This window comes from Cryptomeria japonica, chromosome 10 (genome assembly GCF_030272615.1).
Source record: "Cryptomeria japonica chromosome 10, Sugi_1.0, whole genome shotgun sequence".
In the NCBI taxonomy this organism is placed as follows: Eukaryota; Viridiplantae; Streptophyta; class Pinopsida; order Cupressales; family Cupressaceae; genus Cryptomeria; species Cryptomeria japonica.
The window spans coordinates 350,366,710-350,392,332 of NC_081414.1; the positions used below are offsets into that span (position 1 = coordinate 350,366,710).

The 25,623-nt window shown below is 35.5% G+C and overlaps 1 protein-coding gene across 1 annotated transcript in view; it reads left to right on the forward strand.

The window, feature by feature from the left end:
* The window catches only part of LOC131049741 (uncharacterized), a 65,557-nt gene extending 45,548 nt beyond the window's left edge, over positions 1-20,009 (forward strand). Inside the window, exons 6-11 of the mRNA XM_057983804.2 lie at positions 3,649-3,837; positions 3,926-4,135; positions 18,841-18,994; positions 19,117-19,180; positions 19,409-19,492; positions 19,576-20,009. Coding sequence (XP_057839787.1) covers positions 3,649-3,837; positions 3,926-4,135; positions 18,841-18,994; positions 19,117-19,180; positions 19,409-19,492; positions 19,576-19,652 — 778 coding nt within the window. The 3' untranslated portion in view covers positions 19,653-20,009. The remainder of the gene's footprint in view (positions 1-3,648; positions 3,838-3,925; positions 4,136-18,840; positions 18,995-19,116; positions 19,181-19,408; positions 19,493-19,575) is intronic.
* Positions 20,010-25,623: the final 5,614 nt, after the last annotated feature.

Genomic DNA, 25,623 nt, shown 5'->3' on the forward strand with positions numbered 1-25,623 from the left:
GGCGTCTTCAGCTAGCAATATCGTCTTCCTCTATGTGTTGCAGGACGTTCTCAATGGTGGCGACATTAATGTCTTAGGCAAATGTCACACCCCTTCCTCTCTTCTTGCTCAATTGGTGTTGAATCAGCAAGTCAATGATTATTCTATTGCTTGCTGGCTAGTGTTTTATCCAGTGCCTTACCTTTGATTTTCACCACATAGCCAATGTGGGATAAATAAATATTAAATCAGCCATATGGACATTGAAATCCAGCCATATTTCCCTTTTGATTTGTCCACCAAATGAAATGGTGGAGAATTGATCTCCATCTGGATTGATGTGTCCTTAAAATCCTTACGTAATTTTGATCCCAAGCTTCTTGGTGGAAAATCAATGCCCATCACGACATGATATTTACTTGGTTCACCTTGTTTTGGTCACTTTTCCCTTAAGTGGAAAATCGTGGGTCACCGGGACTCTCACTTTCTTCATACATTTTCACTTTGTAAGCCCAGTGGAAAAACGACTTCCATCAGGACTGTCTTGATTTCCATTGTTGTGTCTTGAGTGGAGATTCTTTGGTCATCGGGACTTTCCACAATAATACCTTCATTTGCTTGTAAACTAAGTCTTGGAGTGGAAATTCGACCTCCATCAGGACTTTACTTGTCCTTAACATTGAGTAGGTAATTTGATACTCAGAATGAGGTGGAAAAACATCCTCCATCGAGACTTTGCTGATTTTAACTTAACTGCTCAGTGGAAAAATGTCCCTCATCAGGACTTAGTTGATTTTCATGTTTTTTAAGTCCAAACTTAGTTGAAAATCTATTTTCATCGGAACTTTGTGCATTTTTTAGCCTGCTTCACTTCTTAGGAGTGGAAAAACGACTCCTATAGGGACTTTTAGCATTTTCACACAAAAATCGCATCAGTTAACAACATTTTCATCTTTTTTTTGCTCAAATTTTGGGGCAAATTAAGATAAATTGACTTCCAAAGGTAACTTCACACTTAGGACCATTTTTAACATTTTTATTATCTTTTTCAGCATTTTGATCCTATTGACATCAAACTTAAAGATTTATCGTTATCTGCATCGTGGAGATTTGAAAACATGACCATATCCCAAGACAAGACTTGGATATTTGAAGCTCAAAATTGTCACTTGACTGCCAAACCCCAAGCTAACAAGACTGGAAAGCAGGAAAGAGGGGGTCACCATTTGCAATGGGGCGATGTGTGAAAAGGTCACAACACTACACAAAATCATTGAAGAGAGGTGGAACAAATTACCACTCCACTGCATTTTTTGACCTTTGTGCATTGGGACAAGTATATGGTCGATGCTCATAGATGGTGGTACTTCCATGGCCAATCATACACACACCTACAACCTTTTGTGATCAAAATTTTATCGCAAACTACTTTCATAAAAAAATCTTCTAAAGTTTTAATTTTCTTTTAATTTTATAATTTAAATTTTTAAATTTGTAACTCTGAACTCTAATTTTGTCTTAAATAGGTTGCTAGTTCATTTGCATCTGAGATGAATTGGAGTATATACTCTGCATCCACTCAATATAGTGCAATAGACTACACTCAAAAAAGCCAGATGACTTGGTGTACGTGCATTCAAATTTGTGGCTTCTTACAAAGTGGCCACAAAGAAGGGAACACAAGGAAGTGGATGCTTCCACTGCCCACTTTGCTGCACTTGATGTTGAGTATGACTATGAGCCAACTAGTAAGCATGAGAGTGGTAGTGCCAGGGCCAGTGCTAGTGCTAGTATTTGTGGTTCTTCTAATTTACCGCTACATATATCGTGTAATGTGGATGGTGATGATGATTTTCTTGATGACGCATATGATATTTGATTAACGCTGGCTGATTGTTGACAGTTGACATAATAATTTTTAACTTTAATATACAGAATGACATTCAAGTTTGATTAATATTTGGCTATTAATATGGTGGTGTTTTTTGCTATGTTAATTGACTATTAATATGGTGGTGTATTTTGAATGTATATATTTCTGATTTTTTATATGTTTTTGTATGGACAAACCCAACCCATTTTTTTTATTGAACCCGCAAATTGAACCCAACCTGAACTGGAATAAGCACCAGGATCGGTAACTTAGCTTTCATGCAATGGATATCAAATTCATTGATTTTGGACAAACACATTATTGATTTTGAATATCATATTTAGAACTTTCAATTCGAAAATTTGTTTTCTGCTTTTTAGTGTAGTTGAAATTAATTTTTTTGCTATTATTATGCATTGAACAAAAATTATCCTTATTGGGATGCCTTTGATGTTTTTTGTATTGTGAAATTGGCATTTCTTGGGTCAATTCCAATGTCTTGTGAATTTCAAAATTTCAAGTCTTTTGTTAAGTCTAGATCTTCAGTTCTATCAATTGTGGACAGTTTTTCGTTTTGCTGAGTTTGAACCTAGCAAACATGATCTGGATGCTGATATCTATCCTGCTGTATGTGAAACATGTTTATACAAGATACTGGAATTGATATAGTTGGGAGGGGGGCATATCTAGTACCATTTATTATTAATTTGCCATTGTCATGATTTTTTTAGCCTGACAGTGTACTGCCTGAGGAATTTTTGTACTTAACTCAGGTCACGCAATCAAATTTACTGATTCAGTTTTTTCATCAGCACAAAGTACCTTCACAAGTATTAGATGATAAAAATATAGGATGCATTATTTTTTATCCCTAGGACATCAATGAAATCTGATTCAAAAAGGATGTTACTGGATAGAGGGAAATCTCACTTGGTCAGATTGAGGTGGGTAAGTTGGCATAGAGATAATCTGCTTCTAGTTGTTAAGTGCTCAAGGAAATCGAGGGCTTTTAGGCACTGGATAACTCTATAATGACTTTTATGTTTGAAACTTATTTTGTCAGAGAAAAAGAAATGATGGTATATAAGGCATAAGCATTAACTAACTCTGTGCCGGCAGCCTATTCTCAATGATCTGTTTTCTATTTTAAAAGTTTGTGTAAAGGATCAAAGATGAGTAAATTAAGCTGTATGAGGTTAGAAACTCGTAAATATCATTGCATGGAGAGAAAACTTGTGTAAAACAAAAAGGAGGAAGAGATTGGGACATGCTTTTCGTGGTATGATAGGTATATGTGAACTCTATAAAATTTATACATGGAGCTTATTTTGTTGCTTTGGGTGTCTCTGTGATAGGTGGATTTCCATTAAACGGAACAACCTTCATATGGCAATAAGCTAAAAGTATTACATGAACAAGTATAGGATAGAATTTGCATAATTTCATTTTACCTCTGTAGTATTCTGTTTACATTGGTATTATTGATATGTGAATTATATCTCCCTTTACATGGTGGTAGTATATTGAATCCATTATGTTAATTTTTAGTTATAGTTTTTAACTTAACATTAGATTTCTTATCACAACAAAGAGATTAATGGTATGATTATGACATTTGTTTGATTGCTAGTTCATACAAACATTTTAGATGCACATTGTATATCTCTGAATTGTAATTTGTTTAGAATTAGTGTAAAAAGGAAGAAGCATTGCTTGGAAATTTTATTCAAACTGTAAGATGTCACTCAAAGGTGCTAATGTGTATTCTCATACTTTGCAACTGTTTCAACTCTCAGTCCAACTGCATGGGAGAATGTTGGGCTTGGGCATCAGGCAAATGCTGGATTTGTGGTAGCAGATTATGAAGAATCAGCTTTGATTCTCTGTGGGAAAGCTTTTGCAGATACTGCTGTATTGAAGAGAGCACTAACTGCTGCTTCTGTACACGCAGTATCTTCACGCAATGCTCTGCCCTTGTCAGCCTGGTGAGTGTTAAGAATACAGCTGAATGTAAGCTTTCATTAATGCATATGAATAGAAAAGATTGTTGATTGCAGACTCACATCTTTTCAGGCTTCTTGTGCATGGAGAATCTGTTATCTTGTTATTTGCACCAGAAAAGATGGTTCAAAGTAGCACAGCTTTGCAAAAAATGTTGGTTTCAAAAGGGGCAGGTGTTGCTTTATGCTCCGATGGAGTAGCAACATTGTTTCAAACCAACGATTCTAAAGCACCAAATCTCTTCAAGCTGCCATCATCGGTAGTTATGCTTTCTGCTGACAGGTAAACTTTAAATGCTAATTTTGTACATCAGGGATATCCTGTTGTTTTCAAGATTCTAGAGAAAAAGTTGAAATTAAATGGGTCACATGTTATAATGAATATGCAAGGATACTTAAGAATGGTGATTTTTCAATATTATACATTTGTCTGTATGCTTATTTCTTTGGGTGGTTGACACTGACTTTGAGGAGTATAGTTTTAAAGTGAACAGGCATTACTGATAGACTCATGTTATGTTTTGTGAAGTTTCAAAACAGGGAGATGGGGGAGACAGATTGGTTTTGGGGAAGAAGGGATTATGCACCAAAGTTTGGGGGAGTAGGGAGACAAAAGACTGTAGCTCTGCAAATCACATTCAACTTTGTTTTTGTCAGTACATTAATTCTGAAGTGATTTTAAGCATTTGCCCAAAACTCTGGTCATTTCAGGGATGTTAGGGTGTTCCCTAACCATTGCCAATAGGAGCAGCAAACCAAAGACATCCCTTGCTTCTACAGGGTGCCTCAAGTATGTTTCCCCTTTGGTCTTGGCAGTGTGGGGATGTGTCCCCAACATCTCCAAGTCCAAGGAATCCCATCCCCAGAAATGAGAGATTTCAGGTAGGGACATGTTCCCGTGGAACACTAAATAAAAGACAAGATATATATCTTCAGAAGCTGCTCGTTCTGTTGCCATGTTGGTGCTGAAGAGTATCATAATCCATCAGGAATCCCAGGCCTGATTAAATATGATGATCTTGAAACGTTGTGGAAACTGTTGTAGTATAGGAGCCAAAGATGAAGAGACAACTGCTGCATGGAACTTTCATTAAAGAGGAAATCAAGTCCTCAATGGTGCCCTCCAGATTTGCAAGATGGGATTCAACTTACAAAACTGAAAGATCTGTCAAGTATTCATCGTAGTGAACTTTATTTACAAAACAATGATACTGAACTTTATCTAGAAAACAATGATCCTGCTGCAATGAAATCACTAGAAGCCCTTGCTGACACAACTCTAAATTTTTTATTAGGAGATGGTGGAATCTTAGTGCATGTCATGTGACTACACTTTTCATGCCACAACGTGTTAACATCAAACGCTAGAGTATGAACGATTGTCAAATTTGGCAATGTTGGAGGTGAAGAGTCCTCAATCTTAGAATGGTGACTCAGAGATAAAGGAGGTGAAGCCTCTGAATTTACAATAGGAGTAAATGAAGTCAAGGAATCAACATAAGTCTTTTTAGGATGAAAATGAAACACCAAGAGATTTCTATGTCATCATGACGTTTAAGATTTTGAAATTTTGCTAATCACAATGTCTTCAGTTGTAACATTCATGGTGGATTCTTAGAATCAGAGGTACAAGACAATCGATGATAGTAGTATCATTTGGGAACGAAGGATCATTGGGATCTCCATTCATTTCTCAAATTTTGGTCCAAAGAGCACGAGGGAACTTAACATGCAAGTGTGATGTCCCCTATATGTGAATGCCCTAATTTAGCCCTAATTCACAATTTCCAAATGAGCAAGAGCAAGGTTAAAGATATCTTTCTCCTGATTGAGACCTTGCAAAATAGGTTAGAACCCATTAACAATAATTCATAAAACAGACCTCCTAAATTAGGAGCATATAGCAGAAATATCAATTCAATCATAAGCTGAGCATATAGCAGAAATATCAATTCAATCATAAGCTATCTTAAATGTTTGGGGAAGCTCAACCATTGGAGAGCTAGGATAAGGTGACTCCACAGGGTGTCCTAGAGATCCTCTACCCTAGGCCTAAGAGAGGATATACCATCCCTCTTGGCCTCATGTGGCTCGTGCCATCCATATGAGGTGGTGTATTGTTGGTGTGGTTTTTATCCACGTTCAACACATAATAAAATACCTAGAGATATCCTATTCTCTCTTGATCAATCTTGATCAAAATCTTCTATGTGCTAAATAGTTGAACTGTGTGATCACAAAGATGACTCCAAGGTTCCCAAATTCGTACGGATATTCTCAATTGGTTTGTTGTAATTTGTTGGTAATCTCAAGGGGGACTTACATAATTGTTCGGGGAGCTAATCAATCTAAAGATTCCACTGATTCTTGACTTTCTTTTTTTTTGAAATAATTTTGCATTAAGTTCTTTTGATCCTACTTCTACCAAGACTTCAAAAAAAGGCAAAAGGGTGAGTTAGTTTAGGAGGATAACTCTAATCCTAAGCTAATCCTATGAACTTTGTAGACAAAAATTACAAAAGTGGAATTTAAACCAATTCTTGTTTCGCCAAATTCAACTACTACACAAGAACGGTGCTATCTTCTAGGGAATTCAAAAGATTTTCACATCACTCATATTCACCAACATTTTGAACAATAAATATAGCAATAGAAGTTAAATTTTCTTTTACTGGTTCAGGCTAACTTTGCAAAAATAATTGAAAATCATCCAATTATAAAAAGTATGAATACATCAACTCCAAATTAAGCAATTTTATCAAATCCTTCATTCAATCTATCAACTTGGAAATGAAATCTATTCTAATGTGAGCCAAGAAACCATGCTAACTTGCAAAAGTGGACAAAGATTCACCAACATATTGAACAATGAACTATGTCTATTACTTAAGAAGTATCACTACAACAATTTCTCTGAAATCTCCCTCTAACAAATGAAAAGAGGGTTTATATAGACACCCCCATTACAAAGCAATGACCTAGATTGATTTAAGACCAACGGCCAAGATTAAAACATTAAATTTTAATTAGGGCAAGCTAACATAGTTATCCAAAATGGACCAATGAGAAATAAACTAATAAATCCAACTTTCTTCTAGAAGTGGGCATCCCTTATCCTTTTCTTTGGCAGCAAATTCAATGAACCTGGTCACTATGGGGTTGAGCTCTTCCATTGGGACACTTGGCAGAATGTCAATCTTGTATTCCATCATGTCCATCTCATCTTCACTCGTGGCAAAAGTGGCTATCCAATCTATTTTCAGTTTTCAAAAACCATCCTCAATGGACATAAATGAGGATGCCTTGCCAAAATGTTGCTTCTAGATTGGATTTGTGGAAGTGAAGAAGTTGTTCTAAATTTTAGCCTTCAAGTTGTCTACATCCAAGTCCCTTTCTTAGACTATTTCCTGCTCAAGAACATCAGAAACTAAGATGAAGATCTTGTCTTGGACAGCTTTGATTGTTTCTTCTATTCTGCTACCATCAATCTTCATCTTCTCTAGGACTTCTCCTCTAGCCACCAAGGAGTGGTACCATGTGCTGAAGTCATATGATGTTCCAACACCAATTACATTTCCATTGACCAAGTCATGTTTAGGGATTCCTTTCAGCACGTTTAAACATGGAATTGTCTTTGCTTGAACAGTCTGAAAATCTTCCCAAAACTCAACTATGCTCTGGATTCTATATATGAATGAAGAGATCCGTCCATAGACCTGTGCCAATTCTTCCACAAATTTGATGGCCTTGTCTGCAACTCCTGCAATCCATTCCTTGGCTTCTTGGGCTGCCATCTTCATTCCTTCAAAATTCTCACCTAATTCTTGTGGAAGAGCCAAAGGTAGAGGGACTGCTGCCTCTTCTCTTCTAGTAGGATTTACCAAATGTTGGATATAATCCTTCAATTTTTCATTCTCTACTTTGAATTTGTTCTTCTTTTCTTCCTCTTTCCTTAGCCTTTCCTTGATGGCCTTGATTGAATCATCTAGCTCTTGGACTTCTTGTTCCTTTGTAGTAGGACCTATGTCCACAGTCATTAGCTCGTAATCTTCAGGAGTGATGTCGTCTTTTGTTTTGTCAACCTTTGGAATGGCCACTTGTGCTAAACAAGATCTTATGCCATCCTTATGGATTAAGGAATATTTCTTTGCCTTCTTCTTTTCCACAGGCCAGTTCAATCTAACTAAGAATTCTGCTGAATCGTCCACTGGTTGGACTTCTACTATAGCTTTCTTTTTCATTATTGCTAGTAACCAATCTAGCATTGTTGGCTGTTCAATGCCATCATCTTCTTCATTTACCTGATTTCTCTCACTTCCTTCAATTCCCCTGAGTGTGGAAATCATTCCCTCTTGAAAATCTTCTTCCAAGATATCAACTTCAATATTCTCCAATTCCTTAGCCATTACTGTCACTGGATTATTAGGGACATCGGGAACAATTTGCTGCTGAATTGGACCAGAAACCTTCAAGATCAACTTTGTGTTTGTACTTCCTTTTGTTTATCATCCTGATATGATGATAGGATTGAAGTTGGACCTTGATCGATAGAAGGAGAATGGGTACCATTGCATTTCCACATCTGCTTTATCATCTACCTGTGTAGATGGACATGATTCTAACATCTTTCCAATGAAAAGGGGAAAATAAATTCCAGCCTTCTTCGTGCCTCTTTAGATTATCTCAAATGTATCGAGCTATCTGATGACCTCTAGTAGTACCATTTTATTTGTAGGATATCTTGGAAGTTTGTATGGGCATCTTGTGAATCCTTGGACCCTCAGGTATGTGAATTTGGGGAATTGAATCTACCAAGATCCAAACCGGCTTATCAAATCTTTGGCCTCTTATGTCAATCATTGATGAGTGCCTCCTTGTAATATCTTGGTGATGTACATTAGTAATGCATCATTGACTCTTTAAAATGGGATTTCTCTTGTATATGCAATTGCAGATATAAATCTTATGCTTTAAATTGGCCATCCTTGTTTGCCACAACGCCTTTTCAAATCAATCCCTTATATCTGTAACATCTTGCCAGCATGTAGATGATGTAGGAACTCATGTAAAAAGTCTTTGTGTTCTCCATGTTTCTCAACTGCTCATCTATGCTATTGCTGATTATTTTTGCCCAATTTATCATTTTGACACTGGAAGTGACCTCTTCAATGAAGTAGAATATCCAAGGTTCGAATGAGGAAGTGTTGACGTGTATTTTGTACACTATCAAACACAGAATAAAATACCCAAGGGTACCTTATCCTCTCTTGAGTAAAGCCTCTGATTGCTGAAGATATCGCGGAAAAGGATCAATCAGGATGACTCCAAGGTTCTTCGTTGTAGGATCTCTACGTGTGGATAAGCTCTCTGTGGTATGATGTGATTTGCTGGAATCACAAGGGGACTTACATTTGATGAGTGAACGTCTGATCTGCTTTGAATATTGCTGGAACACAGGATCTTACTAGCTTTGATTTGAAAAAAAAAGGAAAAAAGAGGAGGGTGAGGAAAGGATCTAATTCTAATACTAAGAATGTAGGAGCAATGAATGATCTTTGATGAAATTCTAACTAAGTCTTGTTTTGACATCCCAGGACCATCTCCACAAGGTTAGTGTGATCTTCGAAGGAAAGCTTTATGATGTTCAAATCATCACTGCAGACATAGACACCATCAGGTTGATGCATATCAATGAAGAAGTGACAATTGAAGTTAAGCTTAAGCTGAATGATTCCAGTTGACTACACAAGGCAAGTCTGCAATCAACAAACTGCTAGTAGTATGGATATACGAATTTCACCATTAATCAAACACATTTCTTCCACTCACCTAATAACACGAAATCAAATATGAGAAGTATAGAGACCATGCAAATTGTCGAATCGACCCATGAATTTCACCATTTCTTCAATGAAGTTACAAGTCTTTTACAACAACATCTTGGCAACAATCTTTGCCTTCTCTCTCTACTCTAATTGCTATTCTAATCACCTTCTAACTACTCTCTATTCACTAACTCTATTCTATTACTTCCAACTGCTTACTGCCTAATGCCTTTACAAATGAAATGCCAGGGCTTATATAGTGCCCTCAATACAATTCGATGGCTTAGATCAATTCGAGATCAATGGCCAAGATTCAATAATGAAAACCCTAATTAGGGTTTGTTACAACCATTACATAACATTTAATGCTCGACCAATGAAATAATTGTATTGCTTGGACACATGTCCTCTTTGGAAAATTCCACCAATGGATAGCCGGGGTAGGTACATCGAAGTTTGTGCCACCTTCCATGAGTTAGGTACATTGAATCTGGACATGCTGAGGTGGACCAATCCGACTGGAGAAGTGATGACTAGGATGCCACCTCGTCTGACACTTGTAACTTGGTAGATATTCAACTTGATGTTGTTGAGAAGCTAGCTTTAATTAATTCATCTGGAACTATCTGCTTCTTCAACGAACCCTTTGCTCTGACTTCTTTTGTCTCTGATTTGCAGGATGTTGATGTACCTCGTCTTGGAATGTTGGATTGGAAGAGGTCGCCCTTGATGATGTTAGTCCGAAGAAAGCCATCCTTGTCGATGCTGGATCGAAGAAGGTCGTCCTTGTCGATGCTGGATCGAAGAAGGTCGTCCTTGTCGATGCTGGATCGAAGAAGGTCGTCCTTGTCGATGCTAGACTGGAGGAGGTCGCCCTTGTCCTTGCTTGATCTTCTTGGAGGAGACCGTCCTTGATCTGGCTTGATTTTCCTTGAGGAGAGTCTTCCGACTTGTAGATCTTTCGAGCTTGGGAGTCGCCATCTTGATACCTACATAACATTTCACAATTAATAATATATCTTGAAGTGTAGAAATTAGGATTCAAAAGGAAGATTTAAGATTTTAATTAGGAAACTTCATGATAAATCTTGAGTTATCATTTCCTAATAACTACGCAATTTTCAAAAACTTGAAGTTCAAAATTCACAATTTCAACATTGGGACTAGGATGATCTCGCCATACCTCCACTTGAGAATTAATTCTAAAAAATGATGCAAAAATAAGGTGAATTTTGGCTAGGCGAAATGTAGATTGAAGTCCTTCCTTTAGCAAAATGCACCTCCTTTAATCTTCTCAAGCATCAATTCCACCACCTTTAGTCTTCAACACTTAAGATAATTCGCTCCAACTAAACCAGATTTCGCACCTCCTTCCTTGCTCCTCAAATCGCACTTGAAATAATGAATGAATGATGATTAAAATTGCTCAAAATACCCCCATTATATAGGGCGCTCACCATTTCATCTCCCCATAGGCCGACTTGGCAAAATAGGCCAAAAAATAAATAAATTTGCAAAAACAAGAGGCCGACCTAATAAAATGGATAAAAATAATACCTCAAGTGCTCCTTTTTCAATTTTAATTATAATTTCACAAAAATTAATTTTAAATGCCTTAATAAAAAATCGATTTTTTGAGGCTCAAAATTAATTTATTAAATGCTATGCGCTTTTATTAAATGCCAATTTAATTAATTCTTTTTTTATTTCGAAGTTGATGATTTTGGCATTTCATGCGATTTGGAGGATGTCAACGTTGGGATATGGCAAAAATAAAGAATGCACATGTTAAGCGCTCTGGTCCCTTGGAGAGGGACAGGAGCACTTTTTCATTTTTAGGCTAGGATTCTCAATTTTTTAAAGTCAAACCTTTGTTCACCATGTTTTAGAAGATCCTTCCCATCTCATACAACTTTGCCTTAGCATAATCTTGGAGGGAATTTGTTGTTTTCATAAAAAGCGCTCTGGTCCTTCAGTGAGGGACGGGAGCACTTTTGAGTCCATTGCATGAATTCTTGATCACATTAATCTTCAATTTACCCTCAAGGCGTAGAATATCACATTTCACTCCATCTTGAGCCTTGGTGATAAAAATATCCTTTCAAAATGCAAGGTAAATGGTCATATTTGGAAATTGCGCCTTGGTCCCTTGGTGAGGGACGGGAGCACTTTTGCCAGTTGTCAAAATTTGCAACTCTCGCATCTCAATTCCACTTCAAGGCATTTTAAACATTTTTTCAAACTTGCGCCTTGGCCTCAATTTGTCCAAAATTGGCGAGAAAGGCGAGATAACATGTTAAGTGCTCTGGTCCTTCAGTGAGGGAACTTCAAGCTTATCCGTCCTTTGCTAGCTTCCCAAATTATCTTCAATGGGCTAATCATGTCCTCTTTCATTCATTTCAATCACAAACTTGCCTTGGCCTTGCAGGAAATTTACACTTTTTTGGAAAATCGCTCTGGTCCCTTGGAGAGGGACGGGAGCACTTTTGGAAAATCGCTCTGGTCCCTTGGAGAGGGACGGGAGCACTTTTTGCATCTTGGCATACTTCTTTGTCCTTTAAACCTCTCAATTGCGTCTAAGGCATAAAACATCATTACTCCTTCCCATCCAAGTCAAGTTTTGCCATAAAATATCAAACAAAGAGGAGAAACTTGAAAAAGTGGCATGGTCCTTCAGTGAGGGACGGGAGCACTTTTTGTCATTTGGGTTGATTTACTCCTTTGTGAACTGCTTAAATTATATTCAATGGACAAAACATGCTTCCCTTGACCTCTTCAAATCGTAAAATCACTTTAATCTTGCAAAGGTAATGCAAATTTGAAATTCAGTGCTCCGGTCCTTCAGTGAGGGACGGGAGCACTTTTTGCCTTCTAAGCCAAATTGTCTCACTTTTCACCTCGAAATTCCTTTGCTAGGGAAGATTTCATCTTACTTCGCGCTATGAATAAAAGTTAATGTCCAAAAGAGGTCTAAAATTGTGCATATAAAGAAAAGTGCTCTGGTCCTTCAGTGAGGGACAGGAGCACTTTTGACCTTCTAGGCAAAAACTTCATCATTTCATCGTTTTTGATCAAGTGTGGATGCTTTATCATGTTCATTTCGTCCTCCACCATGCCTTTGATGTCTCAATTTAACCAAACAAGGTCAGGAATGGCTCCAATAAGTCTTTTCGCCCTGGTCCCTTGGAGAGGGACAGGAACGCTTTTTGTCTTTTTGAACTCTCTATCAGGATAATTTTTATGGAATATAACATTTAAGTATAAGAAACTTATACTTTAAGTTATATTCCATATATACTTTCAGGATGTTTGAGAGTGGTTTCAGACCTCCAAGAGTTATATTGCAAAATCTAGTTTTTTGAGGTTTTTCAGTTTCCAGACTTAGTCAAATTTCAGGATCAGGACATTCCAGACTTAGCCAAATTTCAGGATCAGGACTTTCAGACTTAGCCAAAATTTCAGGATCAGGACATCACTCAAGCCGGACTTGCTATCCATGTGATCCCCTTGGCGACACTCAAAATGCAAAGGCTAAAAGACAAAACCCTAAAAAACCTAAAGAACAAACCCTAAAAAGCAAAAAAGCAGGGGTCCCCATTTGCAATGGGGCGATGTGTGAAAACGTCACAACAGGAAGCTTGAGGACTTCCTGTGACTTTGTGTAGCAATAGGATGAGGTCTCCATACTCTTCTATGAAATCTGTCTTGAAAAGTTTCTTAGGTATTTTAGTATAATGAGCCCTTGGCTCTTGCAACCATTGCTTGTTGATTATTTCAGCATAGGAGTCAGGTTTTGCTTGAAAAATTCTTAAGGCTTCCTCTTTGGTCTTGTGTGGTGGTATGGTAATCTGGAATGCTATATGCCTCTTTGATGACCATTTTTCCAAGGTAGGCCAACACTCTGCCATCACGTGCCACAGCTTGTCTCTCTTGAATGTTGTAATCATAGTTGAACTACTCGCCATTAGCAAAAACTCGCCAAGGCCTGAAAAAAACTCGGGAAAAACTCGGCCAGTGCTTGGCAACTTAAAAAATTGCTTAAATTTAATTAGAAATGCATTTTTTTTTGCAAAATTCAATGAGAAGATGCATCCAATGAGTCAATAAATTAGAACACAAAAGAAACAAGCTGAGTCTAGATATATTTAAATGCAAAGTGGGTACAAAGTCGCATCCTCATGAGGAATGCTGATGGTTGGAAGCAAATTAGTAAATAGTTTTTGTAAAACTAAAAGTAAATACATCATTACAATTACATCTTCCTCTTCCCAGCTCTAGTATAAACTGGGGGAGAGGTAGAACTAGAGGGTCTAGTCCTAGAAGTTTGCTGTGGGCATGGCATGACTCATGAGTGTGACTGTGCCTCCTTGCTTGGTATGTTTGGTTCAGGTTGTGGATCGTCCTCCATCCTGGATGAAGCTATGTCTCTACCTGCTCCCAACACTGGCAATGACTCCTCATCCTCCTCAATGTCATGCAGCGTGAAACCAAATCCACCCCCCTCTTCCATAGCATGCCTCTACAAATCAGTGATGCCATCCTCTGTAAACAATGGAGGCTGCTCGTGTGATGTCCAATCACTATAAGGATCTATATCATCCAAGTCAATTGGACTAGCTGGTGCTTCCTCTACCTTATGCGCAATCGAAGATTATATTGCACAAAGACAAGTTCATTGAGGCGTTTCAGAACTAACTCGTTGCACTGTATGGATTGTGGAAATCTAGCGACATGATAAATACCAGTCCTCATGATGTTTGCATAGGTAGGAGCGGGAATCTGGTTCTTTGTTCCAAACATCCTTAGCTGCATCCGCTCCATATTCAAGAAATGCATGTTTGTGTCTGTGTTATCCTTCCATCAGGATGACAATTTGGAATCCGGATAAAATCTCTCCTGGACCATCTTCATTGCTCCTTCCAAACTCCAATCCCGGATTTAGACATGGTACCTGTACGAAGCTAGAAGTCAAAAACTTCGGAAAAAATTATCCTGATAACTATTTTCAGAATTGAATTAGTTCTGATTTCTAATGATTTAGACAAGTTTTAGGAATGGAAATCAGAAATTTTATCCATATTCTTAACAAATTCTGAAAATAGAATGTAAATATGACAAGAATTGGGTATAAAACCCTCATAAAACCTTCATTTTCAGACTTAGGTAAGGTCTGATATGAAAAACTTATAGATAAGGTTTGATATGAAAACCTTAAGTCTGAACACACTCTTTTATACTCAGAAATTTATTGAAATAAAGCCCAAAAGAGTATACCAGATTCTAGAAATGCCTTGGAAAGGTGTGAAAAGTCTGATTTTTCACACTAAAATGTCTGAAGACACCCTTTCAAACTTACCAATGGCTGCCAAAAGGTCTGAAGACAACCTGCAACACTCCAAATCAGTCACCTAACAAGGTTGCAGCCATGTAGAAACACTTGCAATTGACGGAATTTTACCTCCCAATGTGAAGATTGCCAAGTTTGAGCACAAATAAAGGGCTGGTAAAAATGTCTAAGTCTGAAGACAATTCTGAAAGTGAAGTTTCAGACTTAGGTTAGCAATGGAAGCTCTACCAAATGCCCAAAAACTCATAAAAATGATGCCCAAGTAAAATTTTCCAAATGGAGAGGTGGCTGGAAATGAAGGATATATCTGAAGACAACCTGAAAATGGTGTTTTCAGACTTCACACCAGCAATGGTGCACTTAGAAAACACCTCCAAACCACCTTAGAATGACACCCCAAAATGGTCTCCAAGCAAAATCACCTAAGTATGAAGTAGCTGGAAGTGAAGAAATAATTTTGAAAAAAGGAGTTTCCAGCCAATAATGGAGGTCAAATCGTCTTCAGCAAGGATAGCAAACTCAGGTCTGAGAACAATGGCAGCCACCAAACTCAGCCATGACAAGGAGAATTGCCCAGAATGTGGAGGAAATAACCTCCCAAACAAAATCGCCACCTTCCCAATAATGATGCCACCTCACCAAATCACCCAATGTGGCAAAAATGGCCACCAAACTAGCTGTAACTTGTCTCCAATAATGGCGCCCAGGTCTGATTGGGTAGAAAAGACCTTCAAATCAGCAAACTCCAGCTCCAATGGTGTCTAATAGTCACTTCACCAAAATTTCTCAGCTGGGGAAAACTCTCCAATCAGCCACTTAGCTATCTTTGCTCAGTCACATCAGCAAATATAATAATATCATACTGCTGGGCAAGCATAATATCATACTGCTGGGCAAGCATATTTATTCTTGCTTTCACCTTGTTGATTCACCACACAAGCAATGTGGGATAAAAAACTTGCTTTTATAGCTTGCCTGGGAATATCAATTTGCAACTAAAAAGATATTTAATTATTAATAATTGTTGCAAATCATTTAAGAATTGTTTTTGATAATTAAATAATCGTCATCAAATGCAAAAACAATTAAATTTGGGCCCATTTTATTAAAATCTTTCAAAATTCACCAAATTGGGCACTTGGGAGAAAATCGCCCCATGTCTAGATTAAAAAATACAAATAAAACTTATTCAAAATGTCATTAAAGCTCTTTGGGGGAAAATCGTCCTCCTTTGGGATTAAAGTCCCAATCAAAAATCATCAAATTTGTCAATAAATACCTTTGGGGGGAAAATCGATTTTCATCTGGACTAAAAAATCCACTTCATTTTAATCACCAAGTCCAAAAATTAAGCTTGGGGGAAAATCGAACCGTATTTTGATAATTATCCATATGAAAATTTCATCAAAACTCGCACTTGGGGGAATTCGCCATTCATCAGCACAATCCTCTGCATAAAAATCCATTAAATTTGATCACAAATTGTCCTGGTGGAAATTCGCTTTCCATCAAGAACTTGAATGGGGAAAAAAAGGGTCCATCGGAAATGTGGGGAAAATTCACCTCCCATCAGGATTTTTAGTGGGGAAAAATCATGGGTCATCGGAAATGTGGGGGGAAAAGCACCTCGCATCAGGAATTTTGACTTTTTGACCATTAAAATATGGATTTTCATTAGGAATTTAATGATTATTTCACTCAAAATCATTTGCACACTCCAAATTTCATTAAAACTCATCAGGACTTAGCCAAATTTGAGCGAGACAATAGGAATTCCATTGGGATAAAGTGCAAATTTAACTTGAGTAACCTCCTAGGAGCGAGAAAACAACCCCTAAAGGACCTTTTAACACTTGGGCACAAAAATATCACCGACTTGGACATTTAACACTCATTCACGCTCAAAAGGTCTACGCTTAGACAAAATTAGGATCACTTAAACGTCTAACATTTTACACACTTGACCCTATTCAAAATTCCAAAAAACCCTAATAGCATTAGACATGATCACATTTCAAAACTTGAGACTTGAACACTGGAAGGTCAAAATTGCCATCTCGCTGCCAAAACCTTAAACTAACAAGACGTGGAAAGCAGGAAATAGGGGGTTCCCGTTAGCAATGGGGCGATGTGTGAAAAGACCACAACAGGTCCCTATTTGCAATGGGGCATGTGTGTTTACAACAGAACAGGTGGGAAACGTCCCAGGGACTGCCATGGACATCTCAATTGTCCCTAGACTGTCCTGTGAACTGCCAACTGTTCCCCACATTTACTAAAAGAAGGAAATTTTATAAAAGACAAAGCAAAAGTAAATCTTGATTGGAAATCAAGGATATTAGTAAGGATGGGCTGCAATCCATGAACGATCATTTTAGTTCTGATATTGTACAACAATTGCACAAAGAAACAGGCTTATATTACTCAGACTTTCCAGATGCATATTAATTAGGACAAGAATGGCATGGATAAAAGTTTAGTCTTTGAGATTTGTTGCTTGATAACATGATTCTTCCACCATTTGTGGAAAAAATCTATTGTTAATCAAGAAATCATGACCTCTTGCTTGAACTTCTATGTTGGAGAACTGTGAGTAACCTCTTGCTCCCAATTCAATGCTTAGGGTACAATTATTTTTTCGAATCAGAATCTATTTTTGAATGGTTTTGATAGATGGCCACTAATCCTTTGGGTACTATAGCTTCTAAATTGCTTTCTTTCAGTTTGGTGTTACACAATTTGGATATCAACATCTTTGTGTGGAGTAGCGTCAGCCTGCAATTGCAAATCATAACTATTTATTAACCATTGTGGAGGTGCTGAAACCCAAAACACAGGACTGAGGACAGCGATGCTGTTCAAGGAAACAATCTCTTTTCAAGATTTGTGACACCATAAATGAAAAAAATAATGAGGTAGAGGATGATGCAGATGATCGAGCCCTCACATGAGTGCCTGCTGTAATGTATGATACTATTTAATATTTAGTTCAAGAGAATTTAGGATCACTTAGTTAACTCCAAAGATATTTGCTCCTCTGATTCAACTTTATTTAAGTTCACAATTGCCAGCACGCATGTAACCTCTTTAATACTAATTACACATACTATTCAAATAGGGGAATAGGCGACAAAATAACAGTTGCAGATTCAAGTTTTCTTGTTGTTTTGGCTGACATAACAGTGAAATATTTAGAGATTTTCATAAGTATATCTGTTGGCTATTGTTAATTTTACAAGTGGGTTCATCCATAACATTAATGGTGAACTGTGTTGACTGAAGAGATTTTCTTAAAGCTCCAGACAATTATTTAGGGTCTTTTGCTTACTGTACCAGCTAGAGGACTATCCTCCGTGTCCAATTACCTCTAAACTTCTTTTGCATTTCGGTCAACAACACTAAGATTTCATAACCACAACAGATGGGATACTTTGAGGGATGCTGAAGCCAATCAAAGATCTGTTGACAGCTGGTTGTCTATGAGCTGTGGCATTTTGGTGGTGACCTTTGAGTTTACTCATTTGTTTTTTGTTCTGAATATGCAAAGCTCGTTGAGAATTTTGTAGGCTAGGCTTCTGGTGACAATATCATTGTTACAAATGTTTACAAAATTATGCCTAAGAAAATTATCTATGCCTTTTTTCAGTTTTTGTATTCCTTGTTTTTTCATCAGTTCTCAAGGCCTTTATATGTAATGTGATAGACATTTTTTGTACTGGGCAAACATAATGGTTTTTGGGCTTCTAATTTCAACTTTACAATGAGACTCTAGTGTGTAGCACCTCTAATTTTAGATTCTCTTTATTGAAATTGCAGCTCAGGTGTTATTCCATCTATATCCAAGCTTACACCTGGTCAAGCTGCCTATCACTTTTTGGCTGGCTACCAAAATGGTAACTTCATGCCTGCATACGAATCAGGTCCTATGTCTTTTGATCCTGTAGCAGTTGCCAAGGAGTTTTCTTCACAGGTTGTACTTTTTGAATTTTGCAATGTTTTGTTTTGGGTGTATGTTTGGATTATCTATTACTGGGACAACGGATGAATTATTGATATATCTGTAATCTTACAAATTGGTTGGTACCTCTTCAGCTAACAAACAACAAAATTCCCACTTTTCTTGTTAATGTTAACGAAAGGGAGAAGACTCTGTCAGGTATGTCCTCGCCATGAGTTTTATTGGGGAACATTTAAAGTATTTTCTTTTCATGTGCATGGTTGATCATTGTCAATCGTTGGTTGTGAAAGATTTTTACTGTTATTCATATGGTGGAAACGAAATGTTCTTATTTTAATCTTGTACACACAAATGTGTCATTAAGATTTGTGTCGTACTATTTAATTTTGTTTGCTTAATTTCGTTAGCTTTGACATGGTCTAACAGGAGAGGAGGTCTTGAAATTGGTGGAAGAAACTCTTTCAGATAAGTTGCCGTCAAGTAAAGGAAAGAAGCCATCTAGTAGTACAGGTATAGATTATGTTTGTTATCATGTTCAATTATGAAGATTCTTATGTATTATAACTTTCTTATACAATGGCATGGTCTGGCAGTTGATGATTTGAAGGCCAAGTACACAAATTTCATGTCAGGGAGGTTTCCAGATCTGCCAGAGGATATTTCATTCTAATCGCTTTCTATGGGCTGAATAAGTACTTGTTGAGCACATCTTGCTGGCGTGAATGTGCATTCTGCAACTATTAGGATGGGATAAAAAGAATAAATTATGAGTAAATCCTATTTATCTGTTATTCAATCATTCATTTCTTGTACCCATAACCAAGGATGTCACTTGATCTGTTCTAAGCTAAAAAATCACTTCAATACATTTACCACCTTATTTCAAAATGTGCGAGGGAAAAAATGTTGGTTTGGATTCATGCCCATATGTGAGGCCTTTGACAAGAAAAACATGAGGGGAAAGTTCATCTCTTTTGTCATGAATAGTTTGGATCCATAACATTAAGCATTTGTGTCATTTGTGTCATTTGACCAAGTTCTTATGTTTTCTTGAATCTTCCTACAAGGAGAGCTTAAATGATCTGTAGACTAGATACACACTTAAAACACTTACATATCCATTCTGATGTATCCAATTGGAACTTGTAAGTCTGACTAAGAGTATAATCTATGGCTGGTTATTGGTGAATTTGTGCTCACATCCCATTCCTTTCGTGAGCCAAGTGCTAATATGCACCACATATTTACAAGGCATTTAACCCTCTGAAAAAATTGTAAAATTTTATATTGGTTAATCTGGACAATGGTGTCCAATGCACACTCTAAACCTAACAGATAATAGGAATATAGATGAATTGTTTTTTTTAAATTGATAAATTTATCTAAAATATGCTTACAACCATGCTCAGTTCAATATGAAACCATATGACAATTCTTTACCCTAAAGAAATGATGGTATAAAATACATCCCCCCTCTATCTTTCCCTACCTCTTTTCTAAGAACGATTGGCCTTTGAACTCAACTTCTCTTTTTTCCCTCTTTTATCTTTCCTCTCAAAATAATAATGCTAACTGCTAAAGAAAGCTCATCTCTCCTATATCTCCCCTTTCTTTACCTAGAGGATATCTCTATCCTCTATTTACCCTTCTTTCTACCTAAAGGATTTAGGTATTCCCTTCTTAAAAAGAGAAACACTCCCATTGTCGAACTATCTAGCTTTTGTGATCACTACAAGATACCATGGAAAACAATTATTTCACCATTTCCCCCCTTTCATCTTATGATTAAAAAAATGAACAAAATACCTTCCAAATAGACTCGAGTGGTCTCGAGTGGTCGCTATTGCATGGAAAACACATTATAGTAAAAAAATAGTTGCTAAATAAAACGAATAACTAACCTCAATGTCACCTGATCAATTAAATATAAAATTACCACCTCTCAAGAAGTCAATTAACCACCAAGAAGGCCAAAAAAATAATCTTTGCCAAAAAAAAGTCCAACTATCACTACCCCCACATTGGAGAAAGGGAGAACTTAACCAAGATAATTCTCTCTTGTTTATACAAATCTAGTTGTCCCTGTTCGTACTTTTACACCCAAACAACTCTTTAATTGCTAAAAATAAAAAATAAAAAATCCAAATTAACTTTAAAGTGCAAAAGTTAATACCTATGATAATTCATAGGCACATGAAGATAATTTGTACCATGGCCTGAAGAAAATACCTACAATAACTTGTACTGAATTTGTAGTAGCATTCTGATTGTATCTATGGAAGAAAAAGGTCTATTAAACAAACAATCAAATTTAAACAAATATTTTTTTGGGTGATGTAGGATCATCTGTAGGTTGAGATACTCCTACATAATTTATGCTAATAGTATAGGGAGCCTCATGTATGTCATGGTTTGCACAAGACCAAACATTGTCCAAATAGTTGTAGTATTGAGTAGGTTATGAAAGTGTTTAGATGTTTGAATGGAACTATAGGTTACTGAATATGCTGCTTGGGAACACGAGACTTAGGTGGAGTAAATGACACATGGTTTTGGGATGGAGATTGTGTTGAAAATGAATTAATCTTAACTTAGAGAATTAATTCCTTCATATGCTTTTCTTTTGACAAAGACTTCTTGGATCTTGCGACCTATTTTTCCCCTGAAACCACCAAACAATAATAAATTTTGGGGGCTCTTTTTCCAACACTTAGATTTGAGAATTTTTAGATAATAGTTTATTTTTTTGAAAAAAATAGTGCTGGTAGGTGAATTTGAAAAATGAAGATAAATACAAATAGAAGAAAAGGGAACGATTAGAAGTGACCACAATTATTTGGAGGAAGAAAAAAAATGTAACAATAGAGTGTTGAATAGAAGATCAATAGCAACAACTATGGAAAAATAATTAGATAATAGCTTTGAATAGTAAGCATACCTTGTAGCTCTAGAACGAGTAGTCATTCATGACAATAGTAAAGTTGTTGTGAACATTTTGTACTCATAATATAAAAGATATTGTAAATGAAAAATTGAGATAAATAGAAAATATTTTCTCTATTTTTATGATTTTTGTTCTCTCCATTAGTCTTCATAATTGTCCAGTGTTGGTTTTGTTTCAATAAATTGGTAGTAGCGTTGTAGTTTCCATTGATTAGTTTAATTTATTCTAGTGAAATGGGACCGAAGCCTAAGGTTTTAACTTGTATTAGGTATTAAAAAGTTTATTAAGTGTCAAGCATTGCTATAGATGACAAGAAGAGTTGGCAACAATCACCATCTTTTGATGGACAAAAAATATGTCGTGTTTGCTTCAAAGATGAAGAACATAATGGTTTCAAATAATTTGTGGGAGCTAGTGGTTAGTAGTTTTCTAGATGTGACAAACTCAACAACGTATGCAACCTTGATAAACTTCCTAAAGGTTTAATTGAAGGAGATTGAGAGGAATATGCGAATGCCATAAGTTTGATAGAGTAAACTTTGATGGAAGCAAGATTCCTCAAAGTGGAAACAACAAATTATGCAAAAGATGCTTGGAAATTACTCCAAACCTGTTACAAGGGCATTGATAAGGTGAAATTAGTTAAACTACAACTGCTTCAAAAGGATTTTTAGACTCTTTAAATGAAGAATGGAGAGTGTATTTCAGATTTCCACACTAGAGTTTCCACCTAAACAAATTAGTTGAATATTAATGGTGAAACTATAGAAGAGCAAAATCAAGTAAAGAGTTTTCCATCAAAATTTGACCCAACAGTCATCACCATAAAAGAAGCCAGAAACCTCTTAAAGATGATAGTCAATGAGTTGATGGGTTCTCTACAAATCTATGAGTAACACAAGAACATGTCTACACCTTCTTCCTAAGACAAAACATTCAAAGCTCAAACCATTGAAAAAGGTAGAGGGAGAGGAAGAAAAAACTCTAAAAGGAAATCCAGAGGTAGGGGTAGAAGCAACTTTGAACTTGGTGCAACTTGTAGGCACTAAAAATTGGTAAATGCATGTCTCCTATTTTTAACATATCATGCACATAGTCTTTACTAACCTAATTTTCCCAATTCCTCCCAATTCTTCCCAATTTGACCAACATTGACTTAATTTGACCTAATTAAGGTCCCTGGACGTTAGTTTGACTAATTTGCCCTTTTTGTATTAATTACTAATTATTCTCCCTAATTATTCCCTTTTTAATATTAATTAAATAATTTATATTATTTAATTAATTTCAAATTCACACTTTAATTAAAATGTTTTTTAATCACTTAATTAAATGTTCAATTTCTATTCCATTATAAATAATTTATTTAAATTATTTAATTATCTAATTATGTCATAATTAAATAAATATCTTTATTTATTTAATTATTTGTCCTATTTATCCTTCTAATTTTCGAAAATGGGAAACTAATATCCTCTTCGTTTTTCAAAAATCCATTTTTTTGAAAATATCTCATTAATCTTAATTTTAAATTCGAAAATGAGTATGCATCTTCAAAAATTTTCTATCTCTATTTATTCTCTCATATGAGGATATTTTTCTCGCTTTTTCAATTTTTAGTTATTCTATTTATATTTTTCGAATGAAGATATTTAATAATTTTTAATTATTAAAATCTTCTTGATATTTTCAACCTGCTAATTTGGTATTTATGAGAAGATAATTAAAGATTTATTATTTATTCTCATAATATCTTCCCATTCGCTTTCTTCTATCTTCATCCTTCCCCGAATGACAACTTTGTTGCGCATTTAATCAGGTTCGTCCATCTAACCAAAAATCTTTTCAATCCTATCTGTTTGTCAAATTTCAAGTTTTCTATAAATTGAGAGCTCCTTCTTTGTCAAATCATCTAACTTCCATTAATTTTTGTTTTGTCAAATTATCAACTAACTTTTCTATTGTCATCCTGTCAATTTGTCTAGCACTAATTTAGCTTAAGCACTATCATTCCATCAAAATAATCATCCATTTTAGCAATTAATCTTGCATAATCACACATTCCTAGTAATTCTTGAGCACCATTCCTTTGCTTTCATCTGTTTTGTGCACCTAGTATACAAGAGAGCAACACAACATCATTAGAGATGAAAGGAAGAACAACGAGGCTTCATTGAAGATTCATGGTTTGCATCATGCTTTAACTATGTTTTTGTTTCAATGGTCCTGTTGGTTAGATTGGGAAGGATTTACATGTTATTAGTACTTGTCATCAATCAAAAGTGATTATTATTTTTGTTTTCAAAATAAACTTGATTTTTATAAAGTTGAGATTTATATTTTAAAACTAAAAGTTATCTATCTACAATATAATTAGATGAAAAAAATTGGCATTATAGAGCAAATTTATAGGAATAATATATTTTATAGGCCTTTTTTTAGATTTCTTTATATTTAAAAAATAAATTTCTATTTTAAATAGCTTTTTTAATTTTTTATTGACAATATTGTAAATAAAGTGATTTTTCTATATAAATATAGATGAATTTTAATTTTTGAAAAAAATAACTATTGTATAGGGATTTGATTCAAACCATTTAAATTAAATAATTTTTTTTTGAAATAAATACTTAAACTGTTTCATTACAAGAATTGCACAATAAATATTTCAACTAGGTTGGCCAAAACAAGTGTAACGTGTACATACAAAATGGTTAGACCAAAAACTAACCTCTAAGACAATGCAAAATACAAATGAAACATGTGAGAGATCACACCATGTCTGCACACCTTCCAGACACTTCCAAAATAGCTCTTATGCAATTACACGCTACCACATGAACCAAAATATCATAGGTCGACCATAAATAATAATTATGTTAATGCGCACCAACACAACTGATTCAATCTTCAATGCGAACCACCAAACATACTCGCCGATGACCAAAGTAACTACACAAAACATCAATGAACCCAAAACAATGAATTGCATCACTCTAACCAACTAAAGGCAGATGAATGCAATGCATATGAAATATAAAATATGATGACCATATATATATATATGCATGATCATCTAATTGATGGATTGATTGTTCACTATAATAGTCATACTCCATTGAATCACAATTGTGGACCACAAAAACTATTGCTAGAAGTCTAGAAACAAAACAATAAATCATTATTTGCCATCTCAAATGTCTGCAAGCAATCTCAATACATTTGCTTAAATATTTTTCATTTAATCATTAAAAATACCTATTTTCACTTTATTATTTATATTATATAATTTTATAATTATTAATAATTATTTTATTAAGATCAATTATAATTAATAATTAAGATTAATTTTATTATTATAATTAAGATTATATTCTTACGAAAAATGTATATCTTTACTCTATATATATATATATATATCTGTGTATGTGTATGTATATATGTTTTATTGAAGTAAAAGTTATAGTTAATAGTAAAAAATACAATTAAAATAATATGATTTTAAAATTGCAATTATTTAAAATTATAATAATTATGAATTATAATAAATATTTTTATTACACAACTATCAAGTGGGAGATATCAGCTCACAATTCAATTTCATAGTCAAGAAAAATAGCATATATCAAGCTTGAGTTATGATAAAGTAATCTACAATGCTATTATTTCCATAAGTATGGTCATTATCAAGTGAACG